The sequence below is a fragment of the Galeopterus variegatus genome, unplaced genomic scaffold, assembly GCF_000696425.1.
Source record: "Galeopterus variegatus unplaced genomic scaffold, G_variegatus-3.0.2 Scaffold1010, whole genome shotgun sequence".
Classification (NCBI taxonomy): Eukaryota; Metazoa; Chordata; class Mammalia; order Dermoptera; family Cynocephalidae; genus Galeopterus; species Galeopterus variegatus.
In genome coordinates, this window is record NW_007727121.1 from 280,618 (window position 1) to 299,729 (window position 19,112).

Consider the following 19,112-nt stretch of genomic DNA (forward strand, 5'->3'; position numbering starts at 1 on the left):
TGGTCAACAGTAGGCTAAGTTTTGGGGGAGTCAAAAGTTATATATGGATTTTCAACTGTAGGGGGGGGGGTCAGCGCCCCAACCCTCGAGTTGTTCAGAGGTCAGTGGTAATTTAGGACACCATTGGCAAAAAGCGATCAGGGTCTGAACTAAGGGAGCTGGAGAGGAGAGAATGGATTTAGAAGGTATTTAGCGGGGTATAATCAGTAGACATGGATAACTGAATCTGGGAAGGTATATGTTCCTATTTTAACTTAGAATAGAAATCACATTCACTGAGAAAAGAATATGGGAAGAAGAGTAGATTTTGGTAGGACAATAGGTCAGGAATAGAGACCAGGAGTATTCAGATGTTTTAAAACTATTGTTTGAAGCCTAATACAGTCATGTACCGCATAACAACGTTTTGGTCAGTACAGACTACATAACACCACTGTGGTCCCATAAGATTATAATACTATATTTTTATTCTACCTTTTCTATGTTTAGCTATGTTTAGATACACAAATATTTGCCACTGTGTTACAGTTGTCTACAGTATTCAGTGTAGTAACATTGCTGTAAAGGTCTGTAGCCTAAGAGCAATAGTCTATATCATATAGCGTAGGTGTACAGTAGGCTATAGGTTTGTGTAAGTACACTCTGTGATGTTCACACAACAATGAAATTGCCTAACGATGCATTTCTCAGAACGTATCCCCTTCACTAAGCAACGCATGATTGTACTTGTTATTCTGAAGATCTTAAGGTATGTATCTTTCCTGGTGGTGTTTCTCAATGCCCAAGGTCTTTGAGTTTACCATATTTCCAAATCTCTTTATATGATGTTCAGTTGTAAACTTATATAGACTCCTCCCCAGCATTTGAGAAATTTTTCCTCAGCGTATTCATTCATTTCACAAACTTTTTATTTATTTATTTATTTTTTTGTCTTTTGTCTTTTTTTTTTTTTTCCGTGTCCGGCAACGGATCGCAACCCTCAGTGTTGCCCCCGTACCGGACCGGGGACCGGCAACGGGATCGCAAGCCTCGGTGTTGCTCCCACGCCTCGCTCAGCCAGTGAGCGGGAGCTGGTCTGTATGTGGGATCCGAACCCTCGGACGGGAGCGCCGCCGCGCTTCCCAAGCGGCGCACTATCCAGTGCGCCACCGGGCCGGCCCTCACAAACTTTTTAAAGTGTCTGTTAGATAAGTATAGCTGTGCAAGTATAGTTCTGGTCTTCATGGATGTTGCAGTCTAATGGAGAAAAAGGACATTCACTAAGTGGGCAATTACAAACTGTGGAAGTACTGTGAAAGAAAAGTGTAAGGTGCTGTGAGGATCCAGGTCTGTCCAGAGAGTGTGATGGGAGGGGGTAGTTAACTGTCACTGGAAGGCTTTCCTGAAGAAGTGAAGTTGCAGGTGTTCCATTGCCTGGTGCTCTCTGCCCTCAGGTCTTTGCATGAGTGGCTTTTTCTTGCTGTTCAAGACTCAGCAATGTTACCTCCTCAGTAAGACTTCCGTGGCCACACTCGAAATTAATGTTTAGAACATCACCATTCTTTATTTCCATTAAAGCTTTCATTTTTATCTGAAATGATCTTGTCTGTGATTATTGGATGTTTCAACCAACTAAAATATAAATGCCATAACTGCAGGGACCTTGTCTCTTTTTTTCTTATGTGTGCCCCATTGCTTAGAATATTTCCTGAAACTGAAGTGTTAAAGAAATGATTAAATGACTGCATAAATGAATATCCTTGTATATTGATCTCTTTCATAGTTGCTTTAGTAATTCATATCTCCTCATTTTGGGGAGGACTCCTTAAGCTGGCTTTTTTTTTTTTTTTTGTCCTTTTTGTGACCGGTAAGGGGATTGCAACCCTTGGCTTGGTGTTGCCCACACCGTGCTCAGCCAGTGAGCGTTCCGGCCATCCCTATATAGGATCCAAACCTGTGGCGGGAGTGCCGCTGCGCTCCCAGCGCTGCACTCTCCCGAGTGTGCCACGGGGTCGGCCCTTTAAGCTGGCTTTTTACTTGATCATTTTTCCAGTCATGTTGATCCTACCATCACTCCACTGTGTTATTCTAATGTGGATTGCCAGTTGTGGCCTTTGAACCCTCTGGCTGTGGCAATGGGCATGTGACTGTTTCAAGCTGGGCCAACCAGTCATTCTCCTGGATACTTCAATTTTGAAGAAAGGAAGAGGGAGGCTTTTCAGGTGGCAGGGTGTGAGGTGTGAATCTGGGGCTATTGGTGGCCATATACACACCCAGGTAGAAGAAGCCATTCTACAAGAGGAGAAAATGAAGGTGTTACGCAGAAGCAGAGATGGGATAGGGAAGGTGAGTCCTGGTGGTTTTCTAGTGACTGCTTCATTTGTGCCTGAGGCCCAGTTGCAACCCCTGATTTTCCGGTGACTTTTGCCTTACCCAGTTCAAATTGAATTTCTGTAACTTATAACCAAAAATCTGAATTAGATCAGTGTATAGCTTTATTTTCATTTTAACCTGCATGTCAATTAACAACCTTTTCATCTTGATGTGTTTTATACAGTATCTTTGGATATCGATCTGTTGCATACTTGAATTTCTTGTTTCTAAAAATCCATGTTTTTGGGCCGAGCCCGTGGAGCACTCGGGAGAGTGCGGTGCTGGGAGCGCAGCGGCGCTCCCGCTGTGGGTTCGGATCCTATATAGGGATGACCGGTGCGCTCACAGCGCTCACTGGCTGAGCGCGGCGCGGCCGGTCTCAAAAAAAGGACAAAAAAAAAATCCATGTTTTCTACCCCCTTCCCCCATTTCTTACTTTAAGACACAAAGCAGTTGCTGCCTAAATTTATTCTACTTCCAGTACTATTCTTCTTTTTTTTTTTTTTCCTTTTTGTCTTTTTTCGTGTCCGGCAACGGATCGCAACCCTCAGTGTCGCGCCCGTACTGGACTGGGACCACCAACGGGATCGCAACCCTCGGCATTGCTCCCACACCTCGCTCAGCCAGTGAGCGGGAACCGGTCTGTATGTGGGATCCGAACCCTCGGTGGGAGCGCCACCGCACTCCCAAGCGGCGCACTGTAGCAGTGCGCCACCGGGCCGGCCCCCAGTACTATTCTATTTTAGGACTTTGTCCTCCTTTTTTTTCAGAAACATATTGGTTAAAAGTGAGTATATCCCATCTTATTATTAATATTATTATTATTTAACTCATCCTTGAAGCAGGTTTATTGGGTTCTTCCTGGATTTTCTCTTTCAGCTTTTATGCTTTAGAACAGCCAGGTTAGGGCCGGCCCGGTGGCGCACTGCTACAGTGCGCCGCTTGGGAGTGCGGTGGCGCTCCCACCGGGGGTTCGGATCCCACATACAGACCGGCCGCTCACTGGCTGAGCGAGGTGCGGGCACAACACCGAGGGTTGCGATCCCGTTGCCGGTCCCGGTCCAGTACGGGCGCTACACTGAGGGTTGCGATCCGTTGCCGGTCACGAAAAAAGACAAAAAGGAAAAAAAAATAGGAACAGCCAGGTTAATACCCAGTATCTTGAGGGTGGTAGAGAGATAACCTGGGTAGTGAGCACACTTGAGAGAGGAGCTCACTTATGGATGATATCTTCCCTATTTTTGGTAAACTGCTGTGGCCTGACCTTCCTGGTGCTGCTGATGAGTACCTGAGGGAGGAGCCCTGATGTTCTGGGGAGAAGTCCTCCACCATTGCAAATGGCTCTCTGCTTGGTGTACTGCTTGCCTCTTACAATTATTGCACTGCTCTCAAATCCCACCAATTCACACAGACTCCAGGTAGCATAGTCCACATCTGTCCCATAATTTCTACTTCTAACCTCTTCTACTTCGGGGTGTTGCAAGAAATTATTTCAGGCTAAGAAATGTTCTCAGGAAGCTGAGTTGTAAGTTGGCTCTCAGTATCTTTGACCAATCTAGTTCCATTTGTACTATGTCAACAAGAAAATTTGAGATTTTTTTGTAATTTGTTCCTTCATTGATTTATTCATTTAGTAAATATTTATTGTGCATATACTGTGTGCCAATAATTCTTCTAGACAGTGAACATATCAGTGTCTAGAATGAGACTTTTCTGCCTTTCATGGAGCTTTTATTCTAGGTGAGGAAACAAATAATAAACAAGTACATATATAATGCATATATAATATTAGATAGTGGTAAATGCCACATGAAAAATAAAGCACAAGGGAACAGAGAGTGATAGGGATAGGGCTGTTTTATTGAGGGTGGAAAGAAGGAAGGCTTCTCTGAGGAGGTGACATTTGAATAGAGACATGAATGAATCAGGGATCTAGCCATGCGAGAGTTCCTGGCAGAAACGGCAGCCAGCATATGGCTCTAAGGAGATGAAGAGCATGGTAGGATTGTAGAATAAAGCACCAGGGTGTCTAGAGTAGAGGGAAGGGGAAAGTGGAAGGAGATGAGTTCCTGAAGTTAAGAATGGGAAAACATGTTTTTCATGTCCATTCTCCAGGGGAAAGATAATGTCCTGCATATTGTCCCCAGTGGCTAAAATTCACAGCAATCTTCTGTGACACCGATTGGTAACCCGAAACACTGGTGATTTATGGTTATGAACTGCAAACTAATCGTAGGAAGTTAAGAGTGTTTAGAATGATAGGTTTGAAGCAGTTATAAAAGAACTTCAGAAGGAAGAAATGACCAGGAGGTGAGATGAGATCAAATAATCTTGGAAAAGATGGCAACTTGAGCAAAGGTTTCTAACACTGTCCATATGAATACTTAAGTGACTGGCAGTTACAGAACAACGTTGGCCCCTGTCATCTAAATATACACTGAATTTGAACATTTTTTATTACTTCCACTGCTAGTTAATTATAGTTGGAAAACATTAATACTTTAATTCATCACACCTAGAGCCCACAATTAACATAGTAGTGGATCTTTAGGGACTTTTGAGTTTACTTCTGGAAGAAGGATTGGGAAGACATGAGATGTTGATATGAGTTGGTTCCAAGATGTGGAGAGGTAAGTGATTTCCTTCATTTCTCAAGGGGGAGGGTTGAGAATACTAATTACTAAAACCTTATATTTGAATGAGTTATAGGTTGTAACTATAGTTATAGATTACTAATACCTTATATTTGAATAAGTTATGGGTTACAGTGTACTTCTATATCTGTGAATTATATTGAAACAGGTATGTTTGTATTGCTTTTCCGATAGGAGACACAGGCCAGACAGACCACCTGACTGGCTCAAAGTCACAGATGGTTAAGGGCAGAGCCATCACTAGAATTCTGGTCTTTGACTATGCTCTGTCACTCTATTAATGATAACAAGCTGTTTCAATAGGATGTTGTCAAAGAAAAGCCAATTGCCCTCCTTTTTCTTGTCCGACCTCAATTGTACCCTTCTAAGGTAACATATATTAACAATGTTGTAAGTACACAGTCTGCCTGCTTTCCTGTCTTAGTCTGTTTGTGCTGCTATAACAGAATCCACAGACTAGGTAATTTATAAAGTACAGACATTTATTTTTCTCGCAGTTCTGGAGATGAGAAGTCTAAGATCAAGGTGCCGGCAGGTTTGGTTGTTTGGTGAAGGCTGCTCTCTGCTTCCAAGATGGTGGCTTAATGCTGCATCCTACAGAGGGGAGGAATGCTGTGTCCTTATATGGTGGAAGGTGGAAGGCAGAAGGCAAGCAAGAGAAGTGTGTGAATCCTGTTTTATAAGGGCCTTGATCCCATTCACAAGGGAGAAGACTTCATGGCCTGATCACCTTTTAAAGGCTCTGCCTCTTAATACACTCATATCATGTTGGCAATACCTGAATTTTGGAGTGGACACATTCAAACCATAGCAATTTATGTATTTGTCTATCTATTCTTTTCCTCTGTATACATGTGAGGGTACTTCAGAAAGTTTGTGGACAAAAAGAATCAAAAGATGATACAATCTATGAACTTGTTGAAATACTCTCATATAGTAGTTTATTTTCCCCTGGGCTTTATAGATTTGAATCACACTGTGCATATTAGTTTAAATCTTTAGCCATATGTCATGGTCATACATCTTGCTAACTAATTTCTCTTCTTTGTATGCCTGTATTGTTTGATTTATTGCGGAGTATGTATTGCTTTTAAAAGGAAAATTCAATAATGCATGTAAAGTGAAAAATGTAATGCCAATGTATGATACGATTTTGTCACATACAAATGATTTATTTACTACTTAAAGTGTAAGAAAAGGAGTACATTTATTGACAGTTCTTTATTTGCTACAGGTTTTTTAACTTTACTCACATTTTTTTTTTTTTTAAGAATAAAAATTAACTAAGGTCAAGGATTTTGAGTCCTGTACCAATCAGCTGTCCCCCCACAAAAAAAAAATTTGTAGCATTAACTCACATTTCCTTTTCTAAGTGAATTCAATGTATTTTTCAGGTTACTATATCCGGGAAAAGTCTAAGCAAGTCATAACATTGCTGATGGATGAAAAGTTGCTGTATAAAGAGAGGGAAGTGGCATGTCGGACTAGATGGCGTACCTCCTACTCTGTGACATTTCCTAAAAGATTACCTGGTACAGGTAACTCACCAACAGCATGTGCTTCTGTCCCTGCACCAGAAATTCCTGCCTCAGAGAAGCAGCAAAAACTTCTTAAGTTTGCAAGGCTACGTCACAAAAGTGCGTATAATGAACATTGGCCTAAGATGCAATAAGTATCATTTAAGAACAATTAAAAAGAATAAAACATTAGGTTTTAGGACTAACTAACTGATATTTTATTAGTACTGCTATTACTATATTATACTTCTAACAAAGATGAAGAATATTCGGTAGAAAATTTTATGATTATTTTCTGAATGCAGTTATCTTGGATTCAATTGTTTTTGAGCTTAAAAGGTATTAAACTAGTGACTAACCTATTTGGCATTGTGATTCAATTTTAAGATTTTATGCATGACCGAAATATGAAGGAATATTGTCTTTTGAAACTAGCGTCTGGGTATGAGTGCATGGGTACTATCTGATCCTACAAATTAAGAAATTGAAATTTTCTAAAATGTGCTTCAAAATTCTAAGAGTGCTCTAAAAATACTTCTAGGATAATACTTTGTATGCTTTCCTTTGCCTAAAATTTTAAATCTGGACTTTAGAACTTTTTTTAAAAAAGGGATTTATTTATAATGTTATAATAGAAATCATTGGGACAATGTTATTTATCTTTCTACCAAATTTGCTGAAACTGAAAGGAATGTCATTTTGCCCTAAATTCTCCAGTACAACCTCCATTGATAAGTTGTGTATGAGGGAATGGATAGTTTGACAAAGCGAAAACATTAATGAAATGTGATTTAGATAACTGTCCCTTGAAGGAACTAAACTTTGTGCCGTAAGTGAGGGGCACAGTAGTGGTTACATAGTTACAAGTATTTTCATAGGCTTTATCATGTAAATCTATTGTTAGGGACTGATAGAGTTTGGATGTGTTGTCCTCACCAAATTCATGTGCGAATCTGATCCCCAATGTGGCAGTGTTGGGAGCTGTTTGAGTCATGGGGGTGGAGCCCTCATGAATGGATTAATGCTCTCCCTGGCAGAGGGGAGCCTGAGTGAGATCTTGCTCTGTTAGTTCCCATGTTGCTCTGTTAGTTCCCATGAGAGCTGGTTGTTTAAAAGACCCTGGCACCTCCTCCACCCTCTTTCTTCCTCTTGCCATGTGATCTGTTTGTACCCGCTGGCTGGCTGCCTGCCGCTTTCGGCCATGAGTAGGAATAGCCCGAGGCCATTGCTAGCTGCAGCTGTCCCAGAATCGTAAGCCAAATAAAACTGTTCTTTATAAATTACCCAGTCTCAGATATTCTGTTATAGCAACATAAAACAGACTAATACAGGGACTGAATGTTTGTGTCCCCCACCCCCCAAATTCATATGTTGAAATCTAATCCTCATCATGATATTTGGAGGTGGGGCCTTTGGGAGGTGATTAGGTCAAGAAAGTGCCTCCCTTATGAATGGGATTAGTACCCTTATGAAAGAGACCCCAGTGAGCTTTCTTGCCCTCTGTGAGGATACAACAATAAGTCAGCAGTTTGCATTCCACAAGAGGGCCCTCACTAGAACCCGGCCACGCTGGCACTCTGATCTGGGACTTCCAGACTCTGGAACTGTGAGAGAGAAATTTCGATTGTTTATAAGCCACCCATTCTGTGGTACTTTGTTATAGCAGCCTGAGCTAAGACATCTATTAAAAGAGCTACAGATATTCAATATGAATAGGTAATTCCAAATGTTAGTTAAGTGTGGAGGTTTAAAAATGTTAGTAGTAATACCAACACAGACTAATCCTGCTAAAAATTTTGGGTACTTCTCTGACATAGTCAAGAGTTCTCAAATGTTCGCTCAATTTGTACTTGTGGATTGGGAAGGTAGAGGTTAAAAGAGGTTGCCACTGTAGTTAGAATAGTAAATACCATCCAAATGCTTCTAAAAGTAATGGAATCTCTTTCTTTAGGGTACCCACTTCTTTTTTTTTTTTTTTTTTTTTTTTTTTTTTTTTTCTCTTTCTTTAGGGTACCCACTTCTTTTTTTTTTTTTTTTGTCTTTTTGTCTTTTTCTGTGTCCGGCAACGGATCGCAACCCTCAGTGTTGCCCCCGTACTGGACCGGGGACCGGCAACGGGATTGCAACCCTCGGTGCCGCTCCCGCGCCTCGCTCAGCCAGTGAGCGGGAACTGGTCTGTATGTGGGATCCGAACCCTCGGGCGGGAGCGCCGCCGCGCTTCCTAAGCGGTGCACTTATCCAGTGCGCCACCGGGCCGGCCCGGGTACCCACTTCTTGTGAAATAAATCTCCAAAAGGGACAGTGACTAATTCTGAAATTTTCTCATGGAAGCCTTGAATTCAAACTGACACTAAAAACAGAGTAACAGAGCAAAATAACCAGTTATGACTTATCCAGAGTTTCTTCACTCTTTTTGCTATTTCTCTGTTACCTTTCTTGCTCCTCCTCCTATTTCTTTTCTTACTCTTTCCTCTTTCATAATAAACACATAATTATTGAATTTATTATTTGAAATTTGGGTATCTAGCAGAAATTTGGAGCTACAGCTGTGAATAAAATAAAGTTCACCATGGAACTAACGTTCTAGTGACAGAGACATATTAAACACACATAAACAAAATAGATATAAAATATGTCAGATAGTAACAAGTCTTATAAAGAAAGGGAAAGCAGGGTTAGGGGACAGTGTATGTCAGGGATGGCTTTATTTTAAGTCAGGTAGTGAGGGAACGCCTTTTTTAGGAGGTGAATGTTTAAATAGATGCCTGAATTAAGTGAGGGAGCAATCCATGTATATCAGGCCAAGGGAACAGCAGGGGCAAATGCCCTGAAATTGCAGCAGACTGGGAGTGGTTAGTTGTAAGCTTAGGAAATGAGTCCCTAAATCGATACAGAAGTAACTCAACTCTTATTTTATGGTTCACACAAGAAACTCCAGTTTATTGCTTTATAGTCACAGATTGGTTTTTTTTAACCCAAAATGATATTCCTCAGCTTCATGACATGTTTTATTCACTAGACTGAGCTCTGAATGACTTTTGACTATTTTGAAAAAGTCAATCCACCTTCAAGTGAAGTTTTGCTACAATTAATTTTTTTAATACTCCAAACTTGTACTGAGTACCTACTTAAAATATGCTAGACATTGTTCTAGGCACAGTAAGCAAATTGGGTATATTTCTGCTCTCACAGAGCTTATATCTTGTGATGTAATATGTGCTTTTGAGTCTGTTTCACAAAAAGTTGTTCCAAAGGAGTTTTGATAAATGATGGCATCCCTGAAGTAAATCTATAGTAAGACAGTGATTTATAGTGAATAGTTAATGTTTGGATGTAAAAGCTGTAGTAAATTTGTTACAAAATCTGTTACATTATTTTTCATTTACCCCCTAACTCTACACATACATACTAGATATATTGATATGTGTGTTTATGTTCAAAAAAGAGTAATTGGATTAAGTAAATTTAGCAATACTAACCATCTTCGTGTAGGCATTTGAATCTGAAGCTGTATTTTAAAGGAAAAAAGAAAACACAGTTTGGGAGTGAGGTGGGAAAACATAATAAATTGGGGAGCATTCTTAATGGGACAGGAGAAGTAACAAATGAAAACTTTGAGACTGGTAGATCAGTTAGAATTAGGTGTATCCACAAATCATAGTAGTAGAGGCCACAAAGGTGCTAGCAGCTTAAACATGATAGGAATTTATTTCTCTCTCCTTAAATAATCTAGAGTAGATTTTCTATGACTGATGTGGCTCTCTCCAATGTCAGGGGTCTAGGGCTCTTTATGTCTTGTTGCTACACCATATTCAGCATCTAACTTCCACTTTATGATCCACTTCCGCTTCGTGTTCAATAGCTGCTTGAGCTCCAGCCATCACATCTGCATTCTATCCAGTAGGAAGAAGAGGTTGAAAATACAAATGGCTGCTCCTTTTAAGGACACTCATTAAAAGTTGCTTATAACATTTTTTTATTGTTTGGCACTTGTTCACTTGGATACTCTTAGCTGCAAGGGAGGCAGAGAAATGTAGATTTTATACTAGACAGCTATGTGCCCAGATGAAAGTTAAGAGATTTTGTTATTAAGTAAGAGGGGGAGAATAAACATAGGGGGCGACAAGTAGGCTCTACCATAGTGAGAAAGAATACAAACAAGAAATGGATTAGCATGGTAACATTTGGTTATCTGACAAAAAGGAATAAAGAATAGAAATTTGAATATGTGGAAAAATATGGGCAGATCAGAATATTCAGAGTAATTCATCAAGAACATAATAAACAATATTTAGAAGGAGATACGAATTGGAGGGAAGCTTTGTAAGAGTCAGTTGTTTCAATTTCCGGCATCCAGGACCTGCTCTAGGGTTATAGAAAGGAGGGAACAGTAATGTTTAATGATAGAATATAGAGGCAATGGGATAAGTGGATGATGAATTGGAGAAGAAAGAGAGAAATTGAAAATGACTCTAACAGAAAATGGAGGCAAGTGGTGCTGTCATACAGGTAAATTTCCATCAGGAGGAATTTAAAGATATCTCTAAGTTATTTAGTTATAGTGAAATGTAAAACTGGCTGCATTGCTAGGAATCCAGTTCCCAGGCTGTAGGCTCTAGAGCTGAAACAGCTGTGCCTAGCTTCTTTGTGGCAAATTAGTAATGGAAAAGAGGTACTTTAAAGAAGGTGTTATATACACATCACTTCTTTTTCCTCCCTATTCCTGAATATTTTCCTTAAGTTTTAATTCTCCTAGATAGCGTGGGTGGTTTTTGTTTAGATGACTTTGATGTTTGAAGGAAGAGATGAGCTGAAGTATAATTGCTGCTTGATAGCAAGACAGAGAAAACTACAAAAAGCACAGTTATAACACTGCTTCTTTGACCTGTAAGTATCAGAGTTAGGCCCTTTCCTTTAGCAGCAACAATTATTTCAAAAACTGTCTCCAGAGACATTGCTTACAACCAGACCAGCAAAACGTTACCTGTGTTAGTCATCTGATCTTCCATAAAGAGCTCGTTAGTAACAGTATGAAATGGAATTTTACCTGTATTATAAAAGGATTGCTCTAGTCTATGTTAAATGTAATAGCATTCTGTATCATGAAATATTTCCCTGCAAATACTCTATGCTTGTTGTTGAACCAAAAGTTATACTGCAAAGTAGTTGTCATGCTTTTATAATAAAAATTACCAATGTTGATGATGTTACTTCCTACAGGGACTTTGTAAAGAGAAAGTTGACATGGAGTCATACTTGGTTGCCTTTCACATAGAGATGAGATGGCAGGGCTTATGGTATAAATTGTGGTTGTTATTAAAATATTTGCATTGAGGAATGTCAGGCAGTTGATTTTTTTAAATTTAAAAATAAATGTACAAAAAAGAAAATAATAACATATCCCTACCACCCCAAATCAACCGCTGTTAACATCTCAGAATATTTGCTTCCAGTCTGCTCATCTTTTCTCTTTTGTTTTTGTTTCAGGAAATCACTTTATTCTTCTAAAAACCATACAGGCTTGTGATGAAGAATCAATCATTACCAATCTCATTACTCAGAAATAGCCATCATTAATATTAGATGGACATAATTGTAGGCATCTTTCTATCCATCCATACATAGAGAGATATGGATAGCTAGAGAGAAATTATTTTTATAAAAACAGAATGTACTATATGCTGTTTTTTAGTAAAAAATATTAAAGGTCTACTGCTGGCAATAAGACTAATTAGGAGCTCCATCTATTATTGCTCAGTAACCAAAGATGGGAAATGACACTCTGTTTGAGACATTACTAGCCTCACAAGAGGTATGGGAAGTCTCCGGAGGTCTCTCCATCAAAACTTAAAATCAATCAATCAATCAAATAAAATTAGAACAGAACATGTGAGCTGGCGTCAGAGACTTGGAGCTGGCACATGTGGGAAGCTGCAGGTGTCTGTAGGGGTTGAATTGCTTAAAGGCAGTTGTTAATAGTTAAAAATATGAGTTTGGGGCTTTTATTTTCTTGAACGTTGGGAAGGATAACCTGGATTATTGTGCTGAACAAAACAAGACCCTTAAGGGATTGGGGATGAAGTGGTCCCAGGTAATTCTCTCTATACAAAGAAAGTCTATTCAATTCACAAGTTAGGTCTATAGGATTTTCACTATTTAAAATCAAGCAGTGTGCTCACAATCCAATATTATTACCAAACGAGGAGAAAGTAAGCAGCAAAGAACATATTTAGTTCCCCAAAGATTGTAGATATTGGAAAGAAAGGTCAGATACAGGATGTAGAACAGCTATGTATTTAAATATTTAGATACAGGATATAATCACATATATCACCAATTATCAAGAGATTATTAGGACTGAATAAATGAATTTGAAAAAAGGGGATTTACAGAAATGAAAAATATCTCTGAAATAAAAAACTTAATTTAGTGAACTAGAAGATAGGTCCAAAGAAAACGGAAATATGAAAGCAATGCTAAGACATATGGAGGATACTTCTACAAAGGAATGACAGTTACCCATGCCAGCAAATACAGCTACAAAGGCAAGATGACAGTGATACAGTATCTTCAAAGTGCTGAGAGAAAAGAATAGGCCGTTTACCCGACAAAACTATCATTTAAGGACGAAGGTGAAATAGTTATTTATAGATAAAAAACTGAGTTTACCACCATGAGACCTACATTAAAGGATACATTTAAAAAGAGGAAATTTACTCCAGGAAGATGGTTAGAAATGCAAGAGAGAATGATGAGCAGATGGTAAACATGAATATAAAATTAAACATTTTCTGTATAAAATAATGATGTCTAATTTTTGAGTTAAAAAAAAAGGCAGCTAGGCCGGCCCGGTGGTGCACTGCTACAGTGCGCCACTTGGGAGTGCGGTGGCGCTCCCGCCGAGGGTTCGGATCCCACATACAGACCGGTTCCCGCTCACTGGCTGAGCGAGGGGCGGGTGCGACACGGAGGGTTGCGATCCCGTTGCCGGTCCCGGTCCGGTCCGGGCGTGACACTGAGGGTTGCAATCCGTTGCCGGACACGAAAAAAGACAAAAAAAAAAAAAAGGCAGCTAAAATAGTGGATAGCCATGGTATGTAAGTTGCGGGTGGGTGGATCTACAGAGTTGCGTTCTAAAAGTCCTTATTTTTTTTTGAGAGAAGGTTAAGATGGTTATTGAATACCAAGGTTAAAGGTTCAGATCCACATACTGGCCAGCTGCAAAAAAAAAAAAAAAAATTATTTGACTCAATTTTTAAAGGTAAATGTGAGGTATGGTGGACTTTTAAGGATAAACTCTAAAAGAAGATAAATAGAGGACATATATTCCAAACAAATGGCAAGAAACAAATGGAGTGAGAAAAAAATAAAAATTTTTATAAAGGGCAATAAGCATAGATAAAGTGGGACAGACGGAAATAAAAAAAAAAGTGGTGGACGTAAGTCCAAATATATTAATAATCACAGTATTAATAGATTATAGTCATCTGTTAAAAGGCAGAGATTATCAGATTTAGGAAAAAGAAATCCATATATATCTTCTTTCCTTTCTTGGCCACCAGATATTTTTATTCTTTTTCTTTTAAAAATACTTTTAGTTATGTCTATTTCCATGTTAGATTACTGTTGTAAAAATTTTTTGTTTAGTTTTGACTTTTTAAAAAATATTAAGTGTGGGGTGATGGGAATTCTGTGTTGCAGTTTCACTCTGCTCTCTTAACCTAGGAGTTAGCCACCACATATTACAACTTGCTTTTGTAGTGACTGTTTATTTCTCCTGGTCCCTGAGGCTGAGCACTTAACACAGTTTATGAATTTTCCTGTTTCCCCATTATTCTTAAGTGAGAACTACTGGCAATCTCTCAAATTTCATATGCTGTTTGTTAGCAAGATGCTGAAATAAAATTGCCTTAACTCCCCTTTTAAGATCTCCAGCAATAAATATCGGTCCTTTCTTACTTTTTTAATCTAGCTATTTCGTTTTTAATTTTTAAAATCTGCTTAAATATATTTGCTTTCTTCTTTACCTTTTTGTTTTCACCTTTTTTCAAAACACGCATTTTTCCTGTTAATCTCAAAATTCACCTTTCAAGAAAGATTTACAGTGTTTGCACTCTTCATGCCCTGTCCTTCTAAAGCATCTTAGAGACGGTTATGTTAACTGAAGTAAGCCAAACACATAAAGACAAATACCATATGATCTCACTCATATGTGAAATCTACCAAAAGAAAAGGTGGTTCTCATAGAAGTAGGGAGTAGAATAATGGTTACCAGAGACCAGGAGTGGAAGATTAACAGGTACAAATCTATGCTGTCTATTCTAAGTGATTCAATGCAGTATGTGCATGTATTGAAACAAATTGTACTGCACAAATGTGTACGAATAAATCTTAAAATTTTTAAAAAGTAAAATAAGAATGTTAAATGTAAGAAAAGGAAAAAAGACAATTGACACACACAAAACAATTTTTTTTAAGACAGGAAAGTAAAGTCTTATGGTGATTAAGTTTATATCTACCTTTTGCAGAATCATGAGTTAGGAACCTTGACTCCAATCTCATTGCCTTGAGGCATTATTACACTTAAATATCTTCAAGTAATTTATACTTGTCCTATTAAAAAAAAACAAAACTTTCATTTTGTAGTAGTTTCAAACTTAAAGTGGCAAGAATAGTTCAAAGAGCTCTCATAGAGTCTTCATCCAGATTCACGAATTGTTAACATTTTGCCCCACTTCCTTTATTCTTTATTTTCTTTCTCTGTTTATGTACACGTATTATTGTCCTATATTTTTAAATCTAGGGAGGAGCCATTGTTGTAGGTTGAACAGTTAACATAATGGGCTTTAGTTCCATCCATATTGCTGCAAATGACAGGATTTGATTTTTTAAAATAGCTGAATAGTATTCCATTATATATATACACCACAGTTGGTTTTGTTTTTTTTTTTAATCCATTCATCTGTTGATGGCCATTTAGGTTGATTGATCTCTTGGCTTTTGTGAATAAAGCTGCAATAAACATAGGAGTGTGGATATATTTTCAATATATTGATTTCCTTTCCTTTGGATATATACCCAGTAGTGGGATTGATGGATCATGTGGTAGTTCTATTTTTGGTTATTTGAAGAACTTCTATACTGTTTTCCATAATGGCTGTACTAGTTTAAACTCCCACCAACAGTGTATAAGTGTTCCCTTGTTCCACATTCTTGTCAGCATTTATTTTCTGTCTTTTTGATAATAGCCATTCTAACTGGAGTGAGATGATATCTCATTGTGGTTTTGATTTGCCTTTCCCTGATGATTAGTGATGCTGAGCATTTTTTTTTTCCTTTTTGTCTTTTTTACTAACCGGTAACGGGATCGCAACCCTCGGTGTTGCGCCCACACCGCGCTCAGCCAGTGAGCGGGAACCGGTCTCCACATGGGATCCAAACCCTTGGCGGGAGCGCCGCTGCACTCCCAAGCGGCGCACTCTCCAGTGCGCCACCGGGCTGGCCCGATGTTGAGCACTTTTTAATATGCCTGTGAGCCATTAGCCATTTGTATGTCTTCTTTTTAGAAATATCTATTCAGCTCAATTGCCCATTTTTTAATGGATTTTTTTTTTTTTCTGTTGAGTTGTTTTGAGTTCCTTTTATATTCCAAATATTAATCCTTGGTCAGATGCATACTTTGCAAATATTTTTTCCCATTCTGCAGTTTGTCTACTCTGTTGATTCTTCATGCTGTGCAGAAGCTTTTTGGTTTCATATAATCCCATATCTCTATTTTTGCTTTTGTTGCCTGTGCTTTTGAGGTCTTATCCCTTAAGTCTTTGCCCAGACCAGCGTCCCGAAGCATATCTTCTATGTTTTCTTCTGGTAGTTTCACAGTTTAGGTATTAGGCTTAAGTCTTTAATCCATTTTGAATTGTTTTTTGTATATGGTGAGAGATAGGGGTCTAGTTTCATTCTTCTGCATATGGATATCCAGTTTTCCCAGCACCATTTATTGAGTTTGCTCTTTCCCCAGTGAATGTTCTTGGCACCTTTGTTGAAAATCAGTTGGCTGTAAATATGTGGATTTATTTCTTTGTTCTTTATTCTGTTTCATTGGTCTGTGTGTCTGTTTATATGCTAATACTATGCTGTTTTGGTTACTATAAGTTTGTAGTATATTTTGAAGTCAGGTAGTGTGATGCCTCCAGCTTTGTTCTTTTTGCCCAGAATTGCTTTGGCTATTCAGGGTCTTTCATGGTCCCATGTGAATTTTAGGATTGTTTTTCTATTTCTGTGAAGAATGTTGTTGGTATTTTGATAGAGATTCCATTGAATCTGTAAATCACTTTTTTTTTTCCCTTTTTGTCTTTTTTCGTGACCGGCAACGGATCGCAACCCGCAGAGTCGCGCCCGTACCAGACCGGGACCGGCAACGGGATCGCAACCCTTGGTGTTGCGCTCGCACCTCGCTCAGCCAGTGAGTGGCCGGTCTGTATGTAGGATCCGAACCCTTGGCGGGAGCATCGCCGCGCTCCCAAGCGGCGCACTGTAGCAGTGCGCCACCGGGCCGGCCCTGTAAATCACTTTTGGTGGTATGGTCATTTTTACAATATTAATTCTTCCAATCCATGAACTGGGATGTCTTTCCATTTCTTTATGTCTTTTTCAATTTCTTTCATCAGTGTTTTATAGTTTTTCTTGTAGAGATTTTTCACCTCCTTGGTTAAATTAATTTCTAGATTATTATTATTATTTTTTGTAGCTATTGTAAATGAGATTGCTTTCTTGATTTCTTTTTTAACTACTTTGTTATTGGTGTATACAAATTCTACTGATTTTTGTATGTTGATTTTGTATCCCACATCTTTATTGAATTTTTAAAAATCAGTTCTAAGAATTTTTTTGGTGGAGCTTTTAGGGTTTCCTATGTCATCTGCAAACAAGAACAATTTGACCTCTTCCTTTCTAATTTGGATGCATTTTATTTCTTTATCTTATGTAATAGCTCTGGCTAAGACTTCCAGTAATATATTGAATAAGAGTGGTGACATTGGGTATCCTTGTCGTCTCCACATTTTAGAGGAAAAGCTTTCAGTATGATGCTACCTGTGGGTTTGTCATATATGGCCTTTATTGTGCTGAGGTACCTTCTGTACCTAATTTGTTAAGAGTTTTTTGTTGTTGTTGTTTGTATTTTGTTTTAATCATAAAGGAATTCTAAATTTTATCAGATGCTTTTTCTGCTTCAATTGAGATGATCATAGGGTTTTTTGTCCTCTGTTCTGTTGATGTGATGTATTGCATTTATTGATTTGCATGTATTGAACCATCCTTGCATCCCTGGTATAAATCCCACATGATGATAATGAATGGTTTTTTAATATGTTGCTAGATTCAGTTTGCTGGTATTTTGTTGAGGATTTTTGCATCTGTGTTTACCAGAGATATCAGCCTGTAGTTTTCTTTTTTTGTTGTGTGCTTGTCTGGTTTTGGTATTGGGGTAATGTGGGCCACATAATATAGTTTGAAAGAATTTCCTCCTCTTCAGTTTTCTGGAGGAGTTTGAGATGAATTGGTATTAGTTCTCCTAATACCAATTTAAATGTTAGATAGAATTCAACAGTGAATTCATCAGGTCCAGGGCTTTTCTTTAATGGGAGACTTTATTACTGACTCAGTCTCATTACTTGTAATTGGTCTGTTCAGGTTTTCTATTTCTTTTTTATTCAATCTTGGAAGATATATATGTGTCCAGGAATTTATCTGTTTCCTCTCGGTTTACCAATTTGTTGGCATATTGCTGTTCATAATAATTTCTAATGACTCTTTCTATTTCTGTTGTATCAGTTGTAGTGTCTCCTTTTTCATTTCTGATTTTATTTATTTGAGTCTTTTCTCTCTTTGTTAGTCTAGCCAACAGCTTGTTGATTTTATCTTTTCCAAAAACCAATTTTTTATTTTCTTGGTCTTTCATATGTATTTTTTTACTCTCAATTTCATTTATTTCTTTATTTTATTTTCTTTATTCATTTATTTCATTTATTTATTTATTTATTTATTTATTTATTTTCTTTTGTCTTTTTTCCGTGTCCAGCAACGGATCGCAACCCTCAGTGTTGCCCCCGTAACCGGACCGGGGACCGGCAACGGGATCGCAAGCCTCGGTGTTGCTCCCGCGCCTCGCTCAGCCAGTGAGCGGGAGCCGGTCTGTATGTGGGATCCGAACCCTCGGACGGGAGCGCCGCCGCGCTTCCCAAGCGGCGCACTATCCAGTGCGCCACCGGGCCGGCCCCTATTTCATTTATTTTAATCTTTATTATTTTTTTCCTTCTGCCAATTTTGGTTTTAGTTTGTTCTTGCCTTTCTAGTTTCTTGAGATGCATCATTAGGTTATTTGAAATCTATCTTTTCTTTCTTTTTAATGTAGGTGTTTATTGCTATAAACTTCTAGCTGTATTCTGTATAGCTGTTGGATAAAATGTTCTGTAAGTGTCTGTTAGGTCCATTTGGTCTAAAGTGCAGTTTAAATTCAATGTTTCTTTGTTGATTTTCTGTGTAAATGATCTGTTCAATGCTGAGAAAGGGGATCTACCTTTGGACCTAA

The 19,112-nt window shown here is 38.5% G+C and overlaps 1 protein-coding gene across 1 annotated transcript in view; it reads left to right on the forward strand.

Moving 5' to 3' along the window:
* The window catches only part of ENTHD1 (ENTH domain containing 1), a 67,443-nt gene that overhangs the window by 32,343 nt on the left and 15,988 nt on the right, over window positions 1-19,112 (forward strand). The window contains exon 2 of the mRNA XM_008574183.1: window positions 6,401-6,643. Coding sequence (XP_008572405.1) covers window positions 6,401-6,643 — 243 coding nt within the window. The remainder of the gene's footprint in view (window positions 1-6,400; window positions 6,644-19,112) is intronic.